At 42.1% G+C, this 14370-nt stretch overlaps 1 protein-coding gene across 5 annotated transcripts in view; it reads left to right on the top strand.

The window, feature by feature from the left end:
* The first annotated feature begins 138 nt into the window (after positions 1–138).
* The window catches only part of KIAA1328 (KIAA1328 ortholog), a 176990-nt gene continuing 162758 nt past the window's right edge, over positions 139–14370 (top strand). For 2 of the 5 annotated variants that reach the window (XM_035565946.2, XM_035565944.2), the window contains exons 1-4: positions 139–221; positions 4483–4518; positions 6285–6424; positions 11339–11433. In XM_035565946.2, coding sequence (XP_035421839.1) covers positions 170–221; positions 4483–4518; positions 6285–6424; positions 11339–11433 — 323 coding nt within the window. In that variant the 5' untranslated portion in view covers positions 139–169. Of the gene's footprint in view, positions 222–4472; positions 4519–6284; positions 6425–11338; positions 11434–14370 lie in introns of all 5 variants that reach the window. The other 3 variants (XM_050716342.1, XM_035565947.2, XM_035565945.2) reach the window with 3 other exon arrangements.

Below are 14370 nucleotides of genomic sequence, written 5' to 3'. Positions count from 1 at the left end.
GTGGCCTCATGGGAGTGGTAGTTCGGCGGCTGCGAGGCACCGCTGGTGGCTGGCTCCGGCGGGACTACCCCTCCCAGAATGCCCCTCTCTTCCGCCGCCGGCCGCGCCAATGGGCGGCGAGCGCCGGGGGGGCGGCGGGGAGCAGGCTGGGAGTGGCGGTTGTTTCAAGATGGCGGAGGTGGACGCCGGGCCGGGCGGGGACGTGTACTGGAGCCGTGAGGGTATCCTTCCGCGGGGCTGGATCCCTCCGCGGGGCGGGGGGACGCGGGGCTGGGGGCTCCGTGCTGGGAGGGGGAGGGGGAGGGGGGAGGGGAAGGGGAAGGGAAAGGGAAAGGGAAAGGGAAAGGGAAAGGGAAAGGGAAAGGGAAAGGGAAAGGGAAAGGGAAAGGGAAAGGAAAAGGAAAGGGAAGGGAAAGGAAAGGAAAGGGGAAGGGGAAGGGGAAGGAAAGGAAAGGGGAAGGGAAGGGAAAGGAAAGGGAAAGGGAAGGGGAAGGGGAAGAAAAGGGAAGGGGGTGAAGGAAGGAAGGAAGGAAGGGAGGGGAGGGGAGGGGAGGGAGGGGAGGGAAGGGAAGGGGGCCATGGTGTCCCCCTGAGTGGTCTCCCCGGGCGTTCCCCCCTGTGCCTGACCTCGGTTTCAGTTCTGGGCTGTAAACTTGGGGAACTGGGGTTGGGTTCAGGTTGTGGAAGGAACCACCGGGGAGAGACCGAGCTGGAGGCGCAGACAGCAAGGAAAAGGTCACAGAATTTAGAGTCACTGGGGTTGGAAGAGGCCTCCGAGACCATCTGGTCCAACCATCGCCCTACCACCGATGTCACCCACTAAACCCTGTCCCCAAGCACCGGGTTGAGCCTGTCTTCCGCGTGGTCAGAGTGCGGTGCGCTGGGCTGAGCCTGCTGGGGAGCCGGGGGCTCTGTGTGAGGCTGTGGGGGCCGTGAGCCTCGTTTGGTGACCTTATCGCACTCTGCAGGTACCTTAAAGGAGGCTGTAGAGAGGTGGGGGTTGGTCTGTTCTCCCACGTGCCTGGTGACAGGACGAGGGGGAATGGGCTGAAGATGTGCCAGGGGAGGTTTAGGTTGGGTATTAGGAAGAACTTCTTTACCGAAAGGGTTGTTAGGCATTGGAACGGGCTGCCCAGGGAAGTGGTTGAGTCACCATCCTTGGAGGTCTTTAAGAGACATTTAGATGTAGAGCTCAGTGATATGGTTTAGTGGAGGACTTGTTAGTGTTAGGTCAAAGGTTGGACTGGGTGATCTTGGAGGTTTCTTCCAACCTAGATGATTCTGTGATTCTGTTACGGGAGCCCAGCTGGGCTGGGCGTGTCGGTACAGTGGTTGTGGTGCTGGGGTTTTGGTGTGTAAATGCTTGGCTAGTGAGATGAGCTTACACGGTGCGGAGAACCCAAAGGAGGTGATATTGATGTTTCAGCTCACACAGCTGAGGCAGAGGCTCAGCTAACTGAGAAGATGTGAGGGTGGAACTGTGGAGGCCTGGCCTGGCGGAAATGTAGGAGCTGACAATTTAGGTATGAGGGACTTGAGGCATTGCTGTTTTTGGCACTGGGAGTGGGATTCCAGCATCAGCTAGAAATGATTCAAAAGGAAGGTATGTGTGCATGCTCCTGTGTTTATGACAGGTTGCACACCCACCCCAAAACAGTGCACAGATGGAATGGGCCCACCTGCCCTGGGCTGTTTAGGGGCACATTGTTGTAAATCTTGGAAGACTTCCCATTTATGGTTTTTAAACAACAACAAAAAGCCAGCAACTTTCTCTGCCCTGTGATAGGGTGAAGGTTGGTAGTCACATACCAGATTTGTTTCTGCAGCACCATTACTCTGACTCAATTACTGTGACTGTACTTGTTTACTTTTATCAGTAAACTCCCGGGGTGACCGGGTGTCTCCATCACCAAATAAGGTCTCTTGAGCCCAGCGGTGGAGCAGTGCCCTCATGCATCAAGATGTTGCAAGGGGCGAGGATCTTTCTGACAACCATTTCTATTTTGCGTGTTTCTGCGAGGAGGTAGTGTTGCCTCTAATCTTGGCAAAGTTTAAATACCCTGAAATACATCGCGAGAACAAATGATGGTTGATGTTTTTAAAGGAGAGAGAGGGTTGGGTTTGGGGTGAATTGATGATACTTGTTTAATAGCTCTGGAAAACTGAACTCCTCTCTGTAATTGCCAAGCAGTTACAGCATAGTGAGGCAGACTGCAGCGTGCTGTGCTGTTGTGTGTCTCTAGCTTGCTGTGGGGGGACCGTGAGCATCATAAGATGATCACTTTCTGCAATGCCTGCGGTGACTGCTGTAGCCTTGAACATTAGCAGTAGCGTTAGTAGGTTTATAACGCATACTGTCAGCCCATTAGGAGTCTTGAGAGGCGTGTGGCAGTGAGTTAACGTTAAATGGCTGATGCTGGTGATGCACCAGTCTCACTCCGAGACAGGGATGTTGGACCTGTTTGTGAATCAGCTCCTGAGTCACTGCAGTCTTCAGCCCAGCTGATTAAGGTGGTCTGATCTCACTTGGGTTTGTCCTAATACACCAGGCAGCAAACCTTCACGGGAGGATGGTCCTGATAGCATAGGGGAGAAACAGCATCAGCTTTGTGTAATCCCACTACTAGGCATCTGTCCACAGCAGCGCCAATGAACGAGGCAAACTTCAAAAGCCAAATGTTGTTTAGGCAAATCTGTTTTATTTCCTACAGCCATGTGTTGATGTAGATTAACCATATGCCAGCCGAGAAAGCAATTGCCTATGCTGAGGTTCGTTGTTTCTGGTAGCAGTATGAGTCAAAGATCTTTTCGGGATCCTGCAGACTGCTGTCATAGCTTTACTGATGCAGCTGTTTGCGCTGGGCTGTGATCCAGATTGGGACTTGATCTACCTTGGTGCTTTCTGGGAAGAGAGGGCACGATGCTTTACTTTCAGAACTGACTCAATTTCTTCACCTGGTTTGTGGCGTGACCCCAGATTTTGTTGTGACAGCTAGAGACAGCCGGCTGCAGCTTACACGTGAGGACAAAAGTGCTTTCAGTGTTTGTAGAGAGATGAATGACACCAGTATCAGGTGAAGCTCTTCTCAAACTGGTCTAAGACTTATGAGTGATAATTGTTTATAAGTGTTAATGTGGATCAGAAAGATTACAAGTGATTCTTGCTTGTAATTACAAGCCCTTCCAGTGTGCCAAGTATCACTTGTGCGAAGGATAGTGAGGATTGATGGAACTGAAGTTGCCATCCAGAGATAAAAGCTTCTAGACTGTTGCTAATTTTACCTCTGCAGTGAGGTAGAGAAAACTAAGTTTCTGAGATGGTACTACCAAAATCAAATTTTAGTTAAAGTGAGAGTTTTGAGAGAGAGTTGGTATAGGTTACCTGAAAGATTTTCACAATTTGACTCTACTACATGGAGACAACTGTGCAAAACCTTAAACGCATTTATCTGTAAACAGTACAGAAATTAAGTAATTGAGTTAATTGGCCAAACTTTTAAGGCTGAGGAAAGTACTATTAATGAAATGTTTGTGGAGGAGGCTTTTGAGCCCTGTGCGTTTGTTTTTCACTTCGGCATAAAGTTAGTAATTTACGTGGGAATAAAAAATCTGTACATTCAACTAACTGAAGGTATTGCTTTAAGGAAGGTGCTGTAGTCTACACCCTTCCCTGAATTGTGTGAATTGTGCTGAGTCCTATTCTTAGTGACTTCTAGGAGGCAAGTTCAGTGACTGCTAACATAACAGAAGTAACGTGGTGCCTGGTCCTTTGTGATTTTTTGAGTATTTTCTGCAGTCACGTAATTCAAGATTTAAAGCGCTGGATTATTTGAGAGTTCTTGAGATAACTTACCAACAGAAATGGTTTCAGACCAACTTTTGATCTTGTTGAAGAAGACAAGTCCTCAGGCTTTCAGCTGGCACTTGTCATGTGATGATCAGATGGGAATGACCAACTTCCTTTGAAAGCTTCTGTGTTCATCCTCATTTACATTTCTTAGACTATGCTGTACAAAATGTAGTATTTCATCGTAGCGTGATTATGTGCTGTTCTGGAAGTTTGTCTTTCCTGTATATCAAGGGGTTCCTTACATAAAGATAACCCACTCTTAATTTAAATAAATATTATTACTTCATTATCTTAGTAATTGCCCTTACAACTGGGACTGGTCCCTGGGACCTTTTGTGAAGGTGACCTGTCAGATAATCTTTACTGGCTAAAAGTCAATGCACAGTGAGGAAGGAGTAACACTTTTTGTTTTAGCAATCTGTGTTAGTTTTTTTTTTTTTCCCCTTCCTAGTCAAGCTCTTCCTGCTTCCAGTTCTCCCAAAGTGTTGCCAATCTATTTTCTTATCAACAGCCTGTTAAGATTAAGGGCAAAATACTTATTTTTATAGTTGCATTTAAAGAGCCAAGCTCTTTCTTTTGTGTTTATTCCTTTTATCTTTTGTGTTTATTCCCTTTAACAAAGCTACTTGCAGTTTCTGATGAAGAACGGCCAATGGTGTATGTTTCAGGTATGAACTTCTAATAGCCATAAACACAGTTGTTTTTTCCTGTGAATGCTAAACTGTGCAGTGTTTTTTCAACTACGTTATTTGTGTATGTAAGTGTTTAAGGTACAGAGTCATCACAAGTACTTTAACTTGTATTGGGACATACAGGATTATAGCAGGGGATTTGTGCTCTGCTGCTTAGATAAGCATATGGTATCATATGAACAGTTTCAGGGGAGTTGTTTCTATTGCAGGTACAGGATAGTTATATTCAACCTATAAGGTAAGCAGAATTTTTAGTGTGGTCTCCAGGGAATGTTGAAGCATTTGAGATTCTCAGGTCTTTTGTAAATTTTGAAGAGAACGGTTAAAATGAAGATTCATTGTGTATAGAAAAACTGAAATTGTTTTGTAATTAGTTCTCTTGACCTTGATTTACTGAGCGCGTACTTGTGTACATCCCTGGGGAAATGATGAGTGTTCTTAGCCTCCCTTCTTTAGAATTTTCTAATTGTTGTCAAGCATAAAGACAACTTTTACAGTGACACCATGTCCTGAAAATATGGCTGCAGAGGATTAACTCAAGTAAAATTGCGTATATGTACAGCATATGTTCAGCAGTTAAGCAGTTATAAACTTTGAGGAATCCTTATTCTCTACCTTTGGAGTAGCATGGTTACCCTTACAAAAACAACAACAACAAAAACCCTACAGGGCAAGTAGCTCTATTAAAAATCTTTGAATGTGTTTAGTTGCTAGTATAATTCAAGCCAAGCGATATTAGATTGTTAATCAGTGTGTCCTAGAAAAAAAGCAGGGATCCAAAATGCTGTAAATGATTCACTCTGTGTAACATTTTTCCACTTCTCTTCCACTCCTGTGTTTATGAGGAGAATGTCAGAAACATTTTCCCTGGTGTCCAAGCATGGAGATGTTAAAGTCTGTAATTTAGTTCTTTCACTTGAATTGCTGACACACTTCTAAAGTTCATTCCCCAAAGGAGTAAGTTCATTCCCCAAAGGAGTATAGTCTGTAGTATAAATACAGTATTTGAGTTTTTTGGTCAAAACTTCTGCACCTCTGAACAGTCAAGACTGGATCTTTCATGCAGTACCAAGAAGCTGTTGGTTTTCATCTGCCCTTGGGAGGTTTTAGTGTCAGTGTTAGTGTTGACACTTTATAATTGCACGACGAGGATTTGCAGTGCTCTAATGTTTTTACCTGCAGTAGGGGTGGACTAATCCAGTTATGGCAGGAAGCTTTTTACAGAAGATCTGTGGAGTGTGCACTGTGGTGTAACCTTACTCATATGCGTGGTCCTGACAGGAACAGTTAGTCTGAGCAATCAGCAGCTTGGCTGTATAACAGAAAAAAAAATGGTTTATCATGTGAGTCGTACTTCTAACAGCATTACTTCTGTTTGGTTCCTATTTGTATCTGACTGTCAAAACAGCAGCTCAGTTTTATGCTTTTGTATCTTAAACACTGCTTTTTGCATTGAACCTCAGTCAGAAGACAACATGGAGGTTTCAGAATTTACTTCCATATTCATGTGGCTGGATGTTCAGTGCCATGCACCTCTTTTCTTCTGCTCATATTTTCATCTTAACAAAATTTAGTACGGGGTGAGAGTCTGGGGGGAACTGCAAACAGACACCTGAAATTCTCTTTCTTTTCGAAAAGAGCTGCTAAGCCAAGAATGAATTTGTGGAAGGCCTGTTGTAGGAGGCACAAAAAGGTTCCCGTTTGTCTTCATAATCTGTGTTTTACTTGTCTTTCATCTACAGGAGTGTCTACAAAAGGAAATTTAAGAACAAGGTATTTGCCAAAGAGTCAAAAAAGTGAAGCTGAGCCAAAGGTGCCTGTAGCTGTTGCTTCTGTTTCCATGGATCCTGTTAGGAGCACAGGAGATCTGACAGGGCAGCAGGTCAGTAAAGGCAATTTTTTCTTGCTTTGAAGAGTGCACATGGTGTAAAAATGTTGGGAAAATCTGAAAATCTTTAGATAGAAAAATTCTACCTAGCTTTAGAATACTATTACTCTTGCAAATTCTTAATTTTATTGTCCATTTACATGGTGGTTTGCTGGCAGAAATTAATTTTCCCCTGAGATAGCTTGCTAACTTAAGGAGAACAAAAGCTCAATGTGCTAATTTATGTAAGTGGTTTGCAACTGGGGCCATGTGAAATGGCTTATACACCTGTGTGTATGTGTGTAGAGGGAGAAAGAAGCTTAGAGTAGCTCCTAATCGGTATATTACTTGCCAAACACACAAGCAGTGTTTCAGTCTATTCAATTTCTTTGGTTTAGTCTTATCATTTAGAAACTGGACATGCAAAATTCTTTTTGGAGGCCTTTTTGTCGTGTCTGCTCATGTAACAAGGTAAAATCACTTTCCATTTTTGATAGGAAAAGTTAAAGTGCATCTGAGTAATAGGAGTTGCTCTGCCAGTTGATGTTATCTTTGGCTGTGCTTCAGTGTGTTATCTGGCCTACTCCTGTGGCAGTAAGTGACCCTTTTAGAGTTTATTGCGTTAGAAGTTTCAAAGCAGTGGGGTTTCCCTTAGAAGGTTGTTTAGTGTTCTGATAGGTCTTGTGATGTTCACAAATCTGTTGAGAGATGGCATTTTTCTGACGTGATTTGGGTAGTATATTGATTGTGAGTCATTTAAATACTGTTGTCTCTTGCCTAGCAGTCATCTGGGGCACCTCGGTAAGCTGTTAGGATTTAGTATCTTTGTACTTCCAGGCAGTGTCTAAAACTTTTCATAGAATCCCCAACTGGTTTGGGTTGGAAGGGACCTCAAAGCTCACCCAGTCCCACCCCCCTGCCATGGGCAGGGACCCCTCCCAGCAGCCCAGGCTGCCCAAAGCCCCATCCAGCCTGGCCTTGGGCACTGCCAGGGATGGGGCAGCCACAGCTTCTCTGGGCAGCCTGGGCCAGGGCCTCGCCACCCTCTGAGGGAAGAATTTCCTCCTAATCTAATCTGAATCTCCCCTCTCTTAGTTTCAAGCCATTCCCCCTTGTCCTATCACTGCACCCCCTGACACAGAGTCCCTCCCCAGCTCTCCTGCAGCCCCCTTTAGGCACTGGCAGGCCGCTGTGAGGTCTCCCTGGAGCCTTTTCTCCTCCGGGCTGAACACCCCCAGCTCCCTCAGCCTGTTCCCACAGCAGAGGTGCTCCAGCCCTCTGAGAATTCTTGTGGCCTCCTCTGGACTTGTTCTAATATGTCCATATCCATCTTGTGCTGGGGGTCCCAGAGCTGGGTGCAGGGCTCCAGGTGGGGTCCCACGAGAGCAGAGCAGAGGGGGACAATCCCCTCCCTGCCCTGCTGCCCACGCTGTGTTGCTGCAGCCCAGGGTATGGTTGGCTTGCTGGGCTGCAGGCACACACTGCTGGCTCATGTCCAGGTTCTCATCTACCAGTATCCCCAAGTCCTTCTCCTCAAGGCTGCTCTCAATCCATTCTCCTCCCAGCCTGTATTCATGCTTGGGATTGCCCTGACCAATGTGCAGGACTTTGCCCTTGGCCTTGTTGAATTTCATGAGGGTTTTCACAGGCCAGCCTCTCAGCCTACCCAGGTCCCTCTGGATGGCATCCCTTCCCTCCAGCATGCTAACTGTCATGACTGTATCTGGTCCACTGCTGTATTAACATTCATTAAATCTTGTTCTGTGTCTGGGTTAAGATGTCCTCTTTGTCTTCTGTATGCTGTGTGCCTCACATGTATGCTCAAAACTCTAATGTGAAGATAGATCACGCTGTTCTCACTACTTTGACAGAGTCGTTCCTCTTTGAATCCATAAGCAGCTTTGTTCTCTGCAGCATGAGACACTGATAACTAGTATTCATTTTTGGACCCCTCTTGGACTCTTCCCAATCTATATCTCTTTTACCAGTGTTTGCTTTTAGGAGACTGGTATGTACCTCCACTTTGCAAATGATGTTGTTCTTAAGTGACACACAGAGAAATTTCACAGATATTCATCATTACGTACAATTTTTATGTAGATGGGTCTCTTCATAAGCATCTGCAACCCTCCTGTCTCAGAGATGCCTTCATATCCCACTTTAAAATCTGTTGTGTTGTGTGTTGTTAGCATTACTTGTTTACTTCCCTTTTCCATGTGAGGGTTGTAGAGGTAGATTTTTTTTTGTTCTTTTTATATAATGCCTAATACACTGCAATGTGATTTGAGACTCAGATGTGCTTTAACAACATCGACAATAAAATGGGTTCAAAGCTTTTACTCTTTTCTGTTTTTTTTTTTTTAACTTTCTATGTTTCTCTTGTCATGTCAAATCCTCATGGAAACTTTGTACTTTAACTTTCAAGATAAGCTCTGAATTGCTTGAAACAAACAGAACAAAAACATTTTGCTTGTTACAGAAGAGGAAGGTTTCATACCATTTTTCACAAGGAGTTTTCATGACTAACAACTAATTTTCTTCAAGGTGTGGCTAGGGTTCTGTGTGTCTAGGGAGAGCTGATCACTTTATTTTGATGTACTTTGTGCTGCTGTACTGGTAGGTAGCACACCATTATGATTTACCAGAATCATCTGTTGAAAAGAATAGATTGAGTTTCTCTCTAACGTGAATCCTAGCAGAACTAGTTTACCTTGTTTTCATTCAGATAGACTTGAGGACAGTGTAGTAGGTTGAGAGTTTGGGAGAAGTCTTCAAAAAGGTCTTGTTAGCTCTGCAACTTTTCTGATAATTTCAATAAATCAGTGGTTTACTGGTCATGATTAAAATCTTCCTGCTTCCTGTTTCGCAGAACTTGTCTGCTTCTTTCCGGCAGGTTGTCATCTTCTAACATATGGATTATAAGGGAAGAAAATCTTCCACTTAGGTAGTGTGTTTTCCCCTCGAAAATACTGGGTTATGAAACATTGGATGTATAGAAGGCATGTATAGACAGGACAGAGATCTGGAAAAAAGGAGACTGTATTGTCTTGGACCCTGTCTCATTTGTCATCTTGTTTTTATGGTAGAGCTGTTGCTGTGTCTAATTCCACAGTTTCATTTTGACAAGCAGTAAGGCAGATACAAGCTTGCCTTGAAGAATTTTTTGTGTGCCATTTATCCATACTTGTGGATAATAAAAAAAAAAACAAAAAAAAACACAGATTAACTTTTCAGTTTTTCCTGTTCGTCCCATAAGTCTGTGTCTGACAGCATGTGCATGGGTTTGGGGAAGAGCTTGAGGTACCTTCTGTTAACATCTCCTTTACTAATGTAATAAAGCTTCTGACTTATTTGTTGATTGAAAAATGTCTTTTTTTTTTTTTTTTCCTTTTGAAGAGGTTCCATCAGCTAGCTGCTAAAACAGAGTAAAAATCATTTTCAGACATTTTAGCATAGGAAATGGAAATCCTTCAACCATATGTTTAGTTAAAGTTAAATTCAGTTAAGTTAAAGACTTTCTCTATTTGTGTGACTGTAAATAGCATATGTTTGTGAAGGAAACTGTGAAATCAAATGCCCCCTTGAAAAGCACTGAAATCTGATTTGCCTTGTGAAATCCTGTTTTTCCAAGGAGAACATATTGAAGTTAAAATAAGAACGTACTGCAGGGTCAGGTGGATGTAACCTGCCTCTAAAATCATCACCTCTTTTGAAAGCTGCGTAGTCCTTTAATTGTTTCAAACCATTGTTCAAGAAGCAATTAGCTAAGAGTGGAAAGGGGCATTTCCTCTCTGATGTGTGTAGATCAGCTGCTGTTACTGCTAATGAGGGCAGATAAGCCCAGTGTTTGCTTTCTATGTTCAGAGGTTGTTCAGTGCTGTATTGTGCTAGCTCGGCCAAGCTGCACAACATTTGGTAGCCTTCTTGTATCTCTTATTGAGGACTGTATGTGCTTGCAAAGGTTTATAACGTTTGTAGGCTTGTTAAAGTCTAAATTGAAATAAAAGATTAAGTGGAAATATTTAAACTTGTCAGAATCTTAGGCAGAATAGCATAGCTGTTATTACTGCAATCATTTTGGGATTATTATTTTGTACTTATTGCTAGCAATAAAGAACTGAGTCACTGATGGTAAATAAAAGCAATTTTGAACTAGGAATTGTTTCCCACTTAGAAACACCCAACATAGGTAATAATAACAATAACCAGGCACTACAAAGAACTGTTGCAAATACGAACAGCAATATGCCCTCTGGTGGACATTGATAACAAATACTGCAGTTTTCAGCGTAATAAAGGAATGTATTAATAGAAGAACTGGAATATACTAAAGGTTCCTTTTTAGAATGGGTGGTAAGTTGTGAAGGTAGCATATTAGTGATTGAAAACAAATGATAATGGTGTGCAAAGGACTGTGTACTTTTCAGTGTATTAAAAAATTTGTTTGAGATGAGGATTTACCTTCTACTAGCAATGTACTGCGTACCTTTTTTGCTGTTTGTATGCTTTGGTCATAATGCTAAGGCGGAATTTTTTTTTCTTACTCTGTATTTTAAAATGCCAATACAATAAAGTTTGAACCTGGTATTGGATATCACTGCACTAGGTTTCCAAGTCATGAGTCTATTGCACTTTAACTTCAGTATGAATCAATGTGTGGTGTGGGTTTTGAAACTTCATTCAACATGTTTATTATTGAAGCCAGTAGCTTGCATTTTACAAGTTACAAGTCTCTTAGAATTCTCCACAATTTTGGTAATTGGTTTCACTGAACTGTACTTACAGTTAAAAAAATATGCACTTTATTTCCAGTTGGAATTTGTCTACCTTCAGTTTCTAATTATTAGGTCTTGAAATGCTTTTAATGTGTTATGAAATACTTGCTCTTCTTTAAAGATTACTTTCTAAATTGTGGCTTTCAATTTTCAGGTCACTAATGAAGGAGGAATGAAGAGTGCTTCTTTAAAGGATTTATGTCCTGAGGACAAGAGACGCATTGCAAACTTAATTAAAGAACTTGCCAGGTGAGAATAAGTATCACCTGAAAATGCATTATGTTTAAGGAGAGTCATTCCGATAATTAACATCAAGCAATGTAAAACTGCATTATGGAACTGAATATTTGCATAAGGTAATTTTTTTTCGCTCGAAGAGGTATGAAGAGTGAGGCAGCCTGATCAGTTTTTTCTTGCTTCTTGATCCTAAATCCCCTGAACATTATGAAAACAAGAGCCAAAGTTTTGTGACCTGCAGCATAAGTATAGTCACAGGGCTAGATTTTGTTTGCTGCTTGTATCATATGCTTTTAAATAAATATATGTTGTCTTTTGGAAATAAGGAACTTCGTTGGTATGAAACTTTGTAGTGCTTATTTGTTAGGAGTAAGGTTTTATATGGAAATTCATGTTAAAAGCAGATTGCTGGTCTTGTGGCTAAAACATGCTAATCTGCATTCACCTGTGTTTTCCTCTGTAGAGCAACAGACTCCACTGCGATTTTAACTTACTTTGCCAAATTTAAGAAATTAAAGTAAAATAAAATCGTGTTCCCCCTATTCTTTGAAAAGAGAGGCTGAAATAGTGCAAACTTCTCAACTTTAGCAAAAGGTTTTTCTGAGTTTCGTTCCAGTACTAGTTTCATTCGTGAAGACAAATGATGGTAAAAATAAAGTTGGATTTGAGAGAGGAGATTTTTTTTCTTCCCTCCACTCTGTGTCCCTTACACTTCAGAGTTTCTGGAAATCTGCTTCTTACACAATGCCTCTAAAACTGAGGAGCACATGGCAGGTTTTCTTACAACACCAGAGGAGAAAACCTTGTGAGATGATCTTAGTGCCTTTAGGCTAAAAGTTAGTGTCCACACTGAGAACGTAAAGGCTAAGTTTTTTTCTAGAATAAAATGCAAGTTCTTAAGTATTAATGAAGTACTTTTTTGTCACAGATTTTATATGCACAATAATTGGCGACCATTACTGCCTTTATTCTTTTTCTTTTTATGTAGGAAAATGTGGGCAGAGAGATTACGTTACCTGTTCAAGGTCACGCAATAAGTCTCTGGTGCAGCTAGGAATATTTTCTCTCTGATTATCCCCGTCCAGTGGACCGTTTTGCCTGATAATAATTTGTACCAATACAGGTTTTCTTGCTATACTGTATTTTAGTAATTTCTGAAGTTCGTCATGCTTGCAACCCTATTTTATCCTACCTCGTGTTAGAAAATGTCTAGTTAAGGCTGTCATAAAGAGTAGATTGCTGGGAAGCCTGGTTACAAATTGTCAGCTGTTAGAGCTATTCGGACACTGTTGCCACTGTTGATATATAGAGGTATATTCTAATATTTAAAAAAGTCTTTTATAACATTGTTCCTCATAATACTCTGCTCTCTAGAGAATACTAGTACACTAACTCATTTGAGCATGGGATTCTTCTTAAATCTCAGATGCTGTGATTTTTCCCTGAGGACAGTTTGATATTTCTGCCTGACATTTCTTCGAAGAAAAATAGAAGGTGCAGCAACATTAATTTTGAAAAGTAAAATTAGTGGAACACTATTATTTTATACTTAGTTCTCTTTTATTTTTAAACCTAATCATATTTTTATTGGATGTAATTAAAAGTCCGTTGCAGAGTAATAGGGATGTTGAACTTTAATTCCGCTCACCTCGTCACTTTTTTAAAACTCTTCATAATTCTCATCTCGAGTCGTGTAATGATGGAGGCTTTTTACATGCAGTAGGACATTCTCTGCTATATCAGAGAAGACAAAGAACCAGCACAATGCTGAAAGTTTTCCAGGAAGACTGTCTTATAATACATAATTGGAATAATAAAGATCTCACTTGACCAGTGCTGTAATTCACCATTCCTTGTTTTGCTACTATTTATGAATGAGAATTATGGTAGTTGGAACTAATTCCTGCACGTTTATTGCAGGATGGTGGACAGAAATAGATTGGTCAATAACTGCCTGCATGAGGGCAGGTGTATGGTGGCAAAATTCTGTCTGCATGGAAACCAGTGACAAAACATGGTTAACTCCTGGGGCTTGCATTTCAACCAAGTTTTGCTTGAGCAGTTCAGGATATCGGTCTATTACTTGACTTTTGCAGCTGCTGAAGGGGAACTAATGTACTTTTCTTTCTCTTCGTATTTTTTTCTTTTCTTTGTCCAACTCTCATTCCCACTGCACTTTTGAACACTGGGAAAGTGTGTTGCCCGTGTATCACCTAATATGCTGAAGTGTGGGACTTTGTCTTGGTGTGAGTAAATTGTAATGCTGGCTTTATCTCTTCCTTTGAAAAATTCAGTTACTGTGCTCAGCTTGGGCTCTGCGGCTGGGGATTCCAGTGGCTGACATCACATGAGCTGTTAGGGACTTGATTGAATTTTGAGACAGGGTCCAACAGAAGGACTCAGCTGTATCCTCTCTAATCCTTCTTTCTAGGCTAAAAAATCTAATTTTTTCTCTGTTGCCACCTATCAATCTAACCGTTATTTTTCCTTTGAACATATCCAGTCTGTCTTCCTTCTTTACATGAGTAGGATAGTGACAGGACAAGGGGGAATGGTTTTAAACTCAAAGAGGAGAGATGTAGATTAGATGTTATAGGAAGAAGTTCTTTATTCAGAGGGTGGTGAGGCCCTGGCCCAGGCTGCCCAGAGAAGCTGTGGCTGCCCCATCCCTGGCAGTGCCCAAGGCCAGGCTGGATGGGGCTTTGGGCAGCCTGGGCTGCTGGGAGGGGTCCCTGCCCATGGCAGGGGGCTGGGACTGCTGGATCTTTAAGGTCCCTTCCAACCCAAACCATTCTGTAGTCCATTCTATGATTAAGATGTAAAAAGTGAGAGGCAAACTTGGTCCGAACTTAAAAGGCTGAAATGTTGCAGATTTGATTTTTTTTTTTTTTTAAATTGTGTCAGCAGATTCTGTTCACGTTGTTATTGTAGGGGAAATTCTGAGCAGAA

This window comes from Cygnus atratus, chromosome Z (genome assembly GCF_013377495.2).
Source record: "Cygnus atratus isolate AKBS03 ecotype Queensland, Australia chromosome Z, CAtr_DNAZoo_HiC_assembly, whole genome shotgun sequence".
In the NCBI taxonomy this organism is placed as follows: domain Eukaryota; kingdom Metazoa; phylum Chordata; class Aves; order Anseriformes; family Anatidae; genus Cygnus; species Cygnus atratus.
This window is presented reverse-complemented; position numbering and strand designations above follow the sequence as displayed.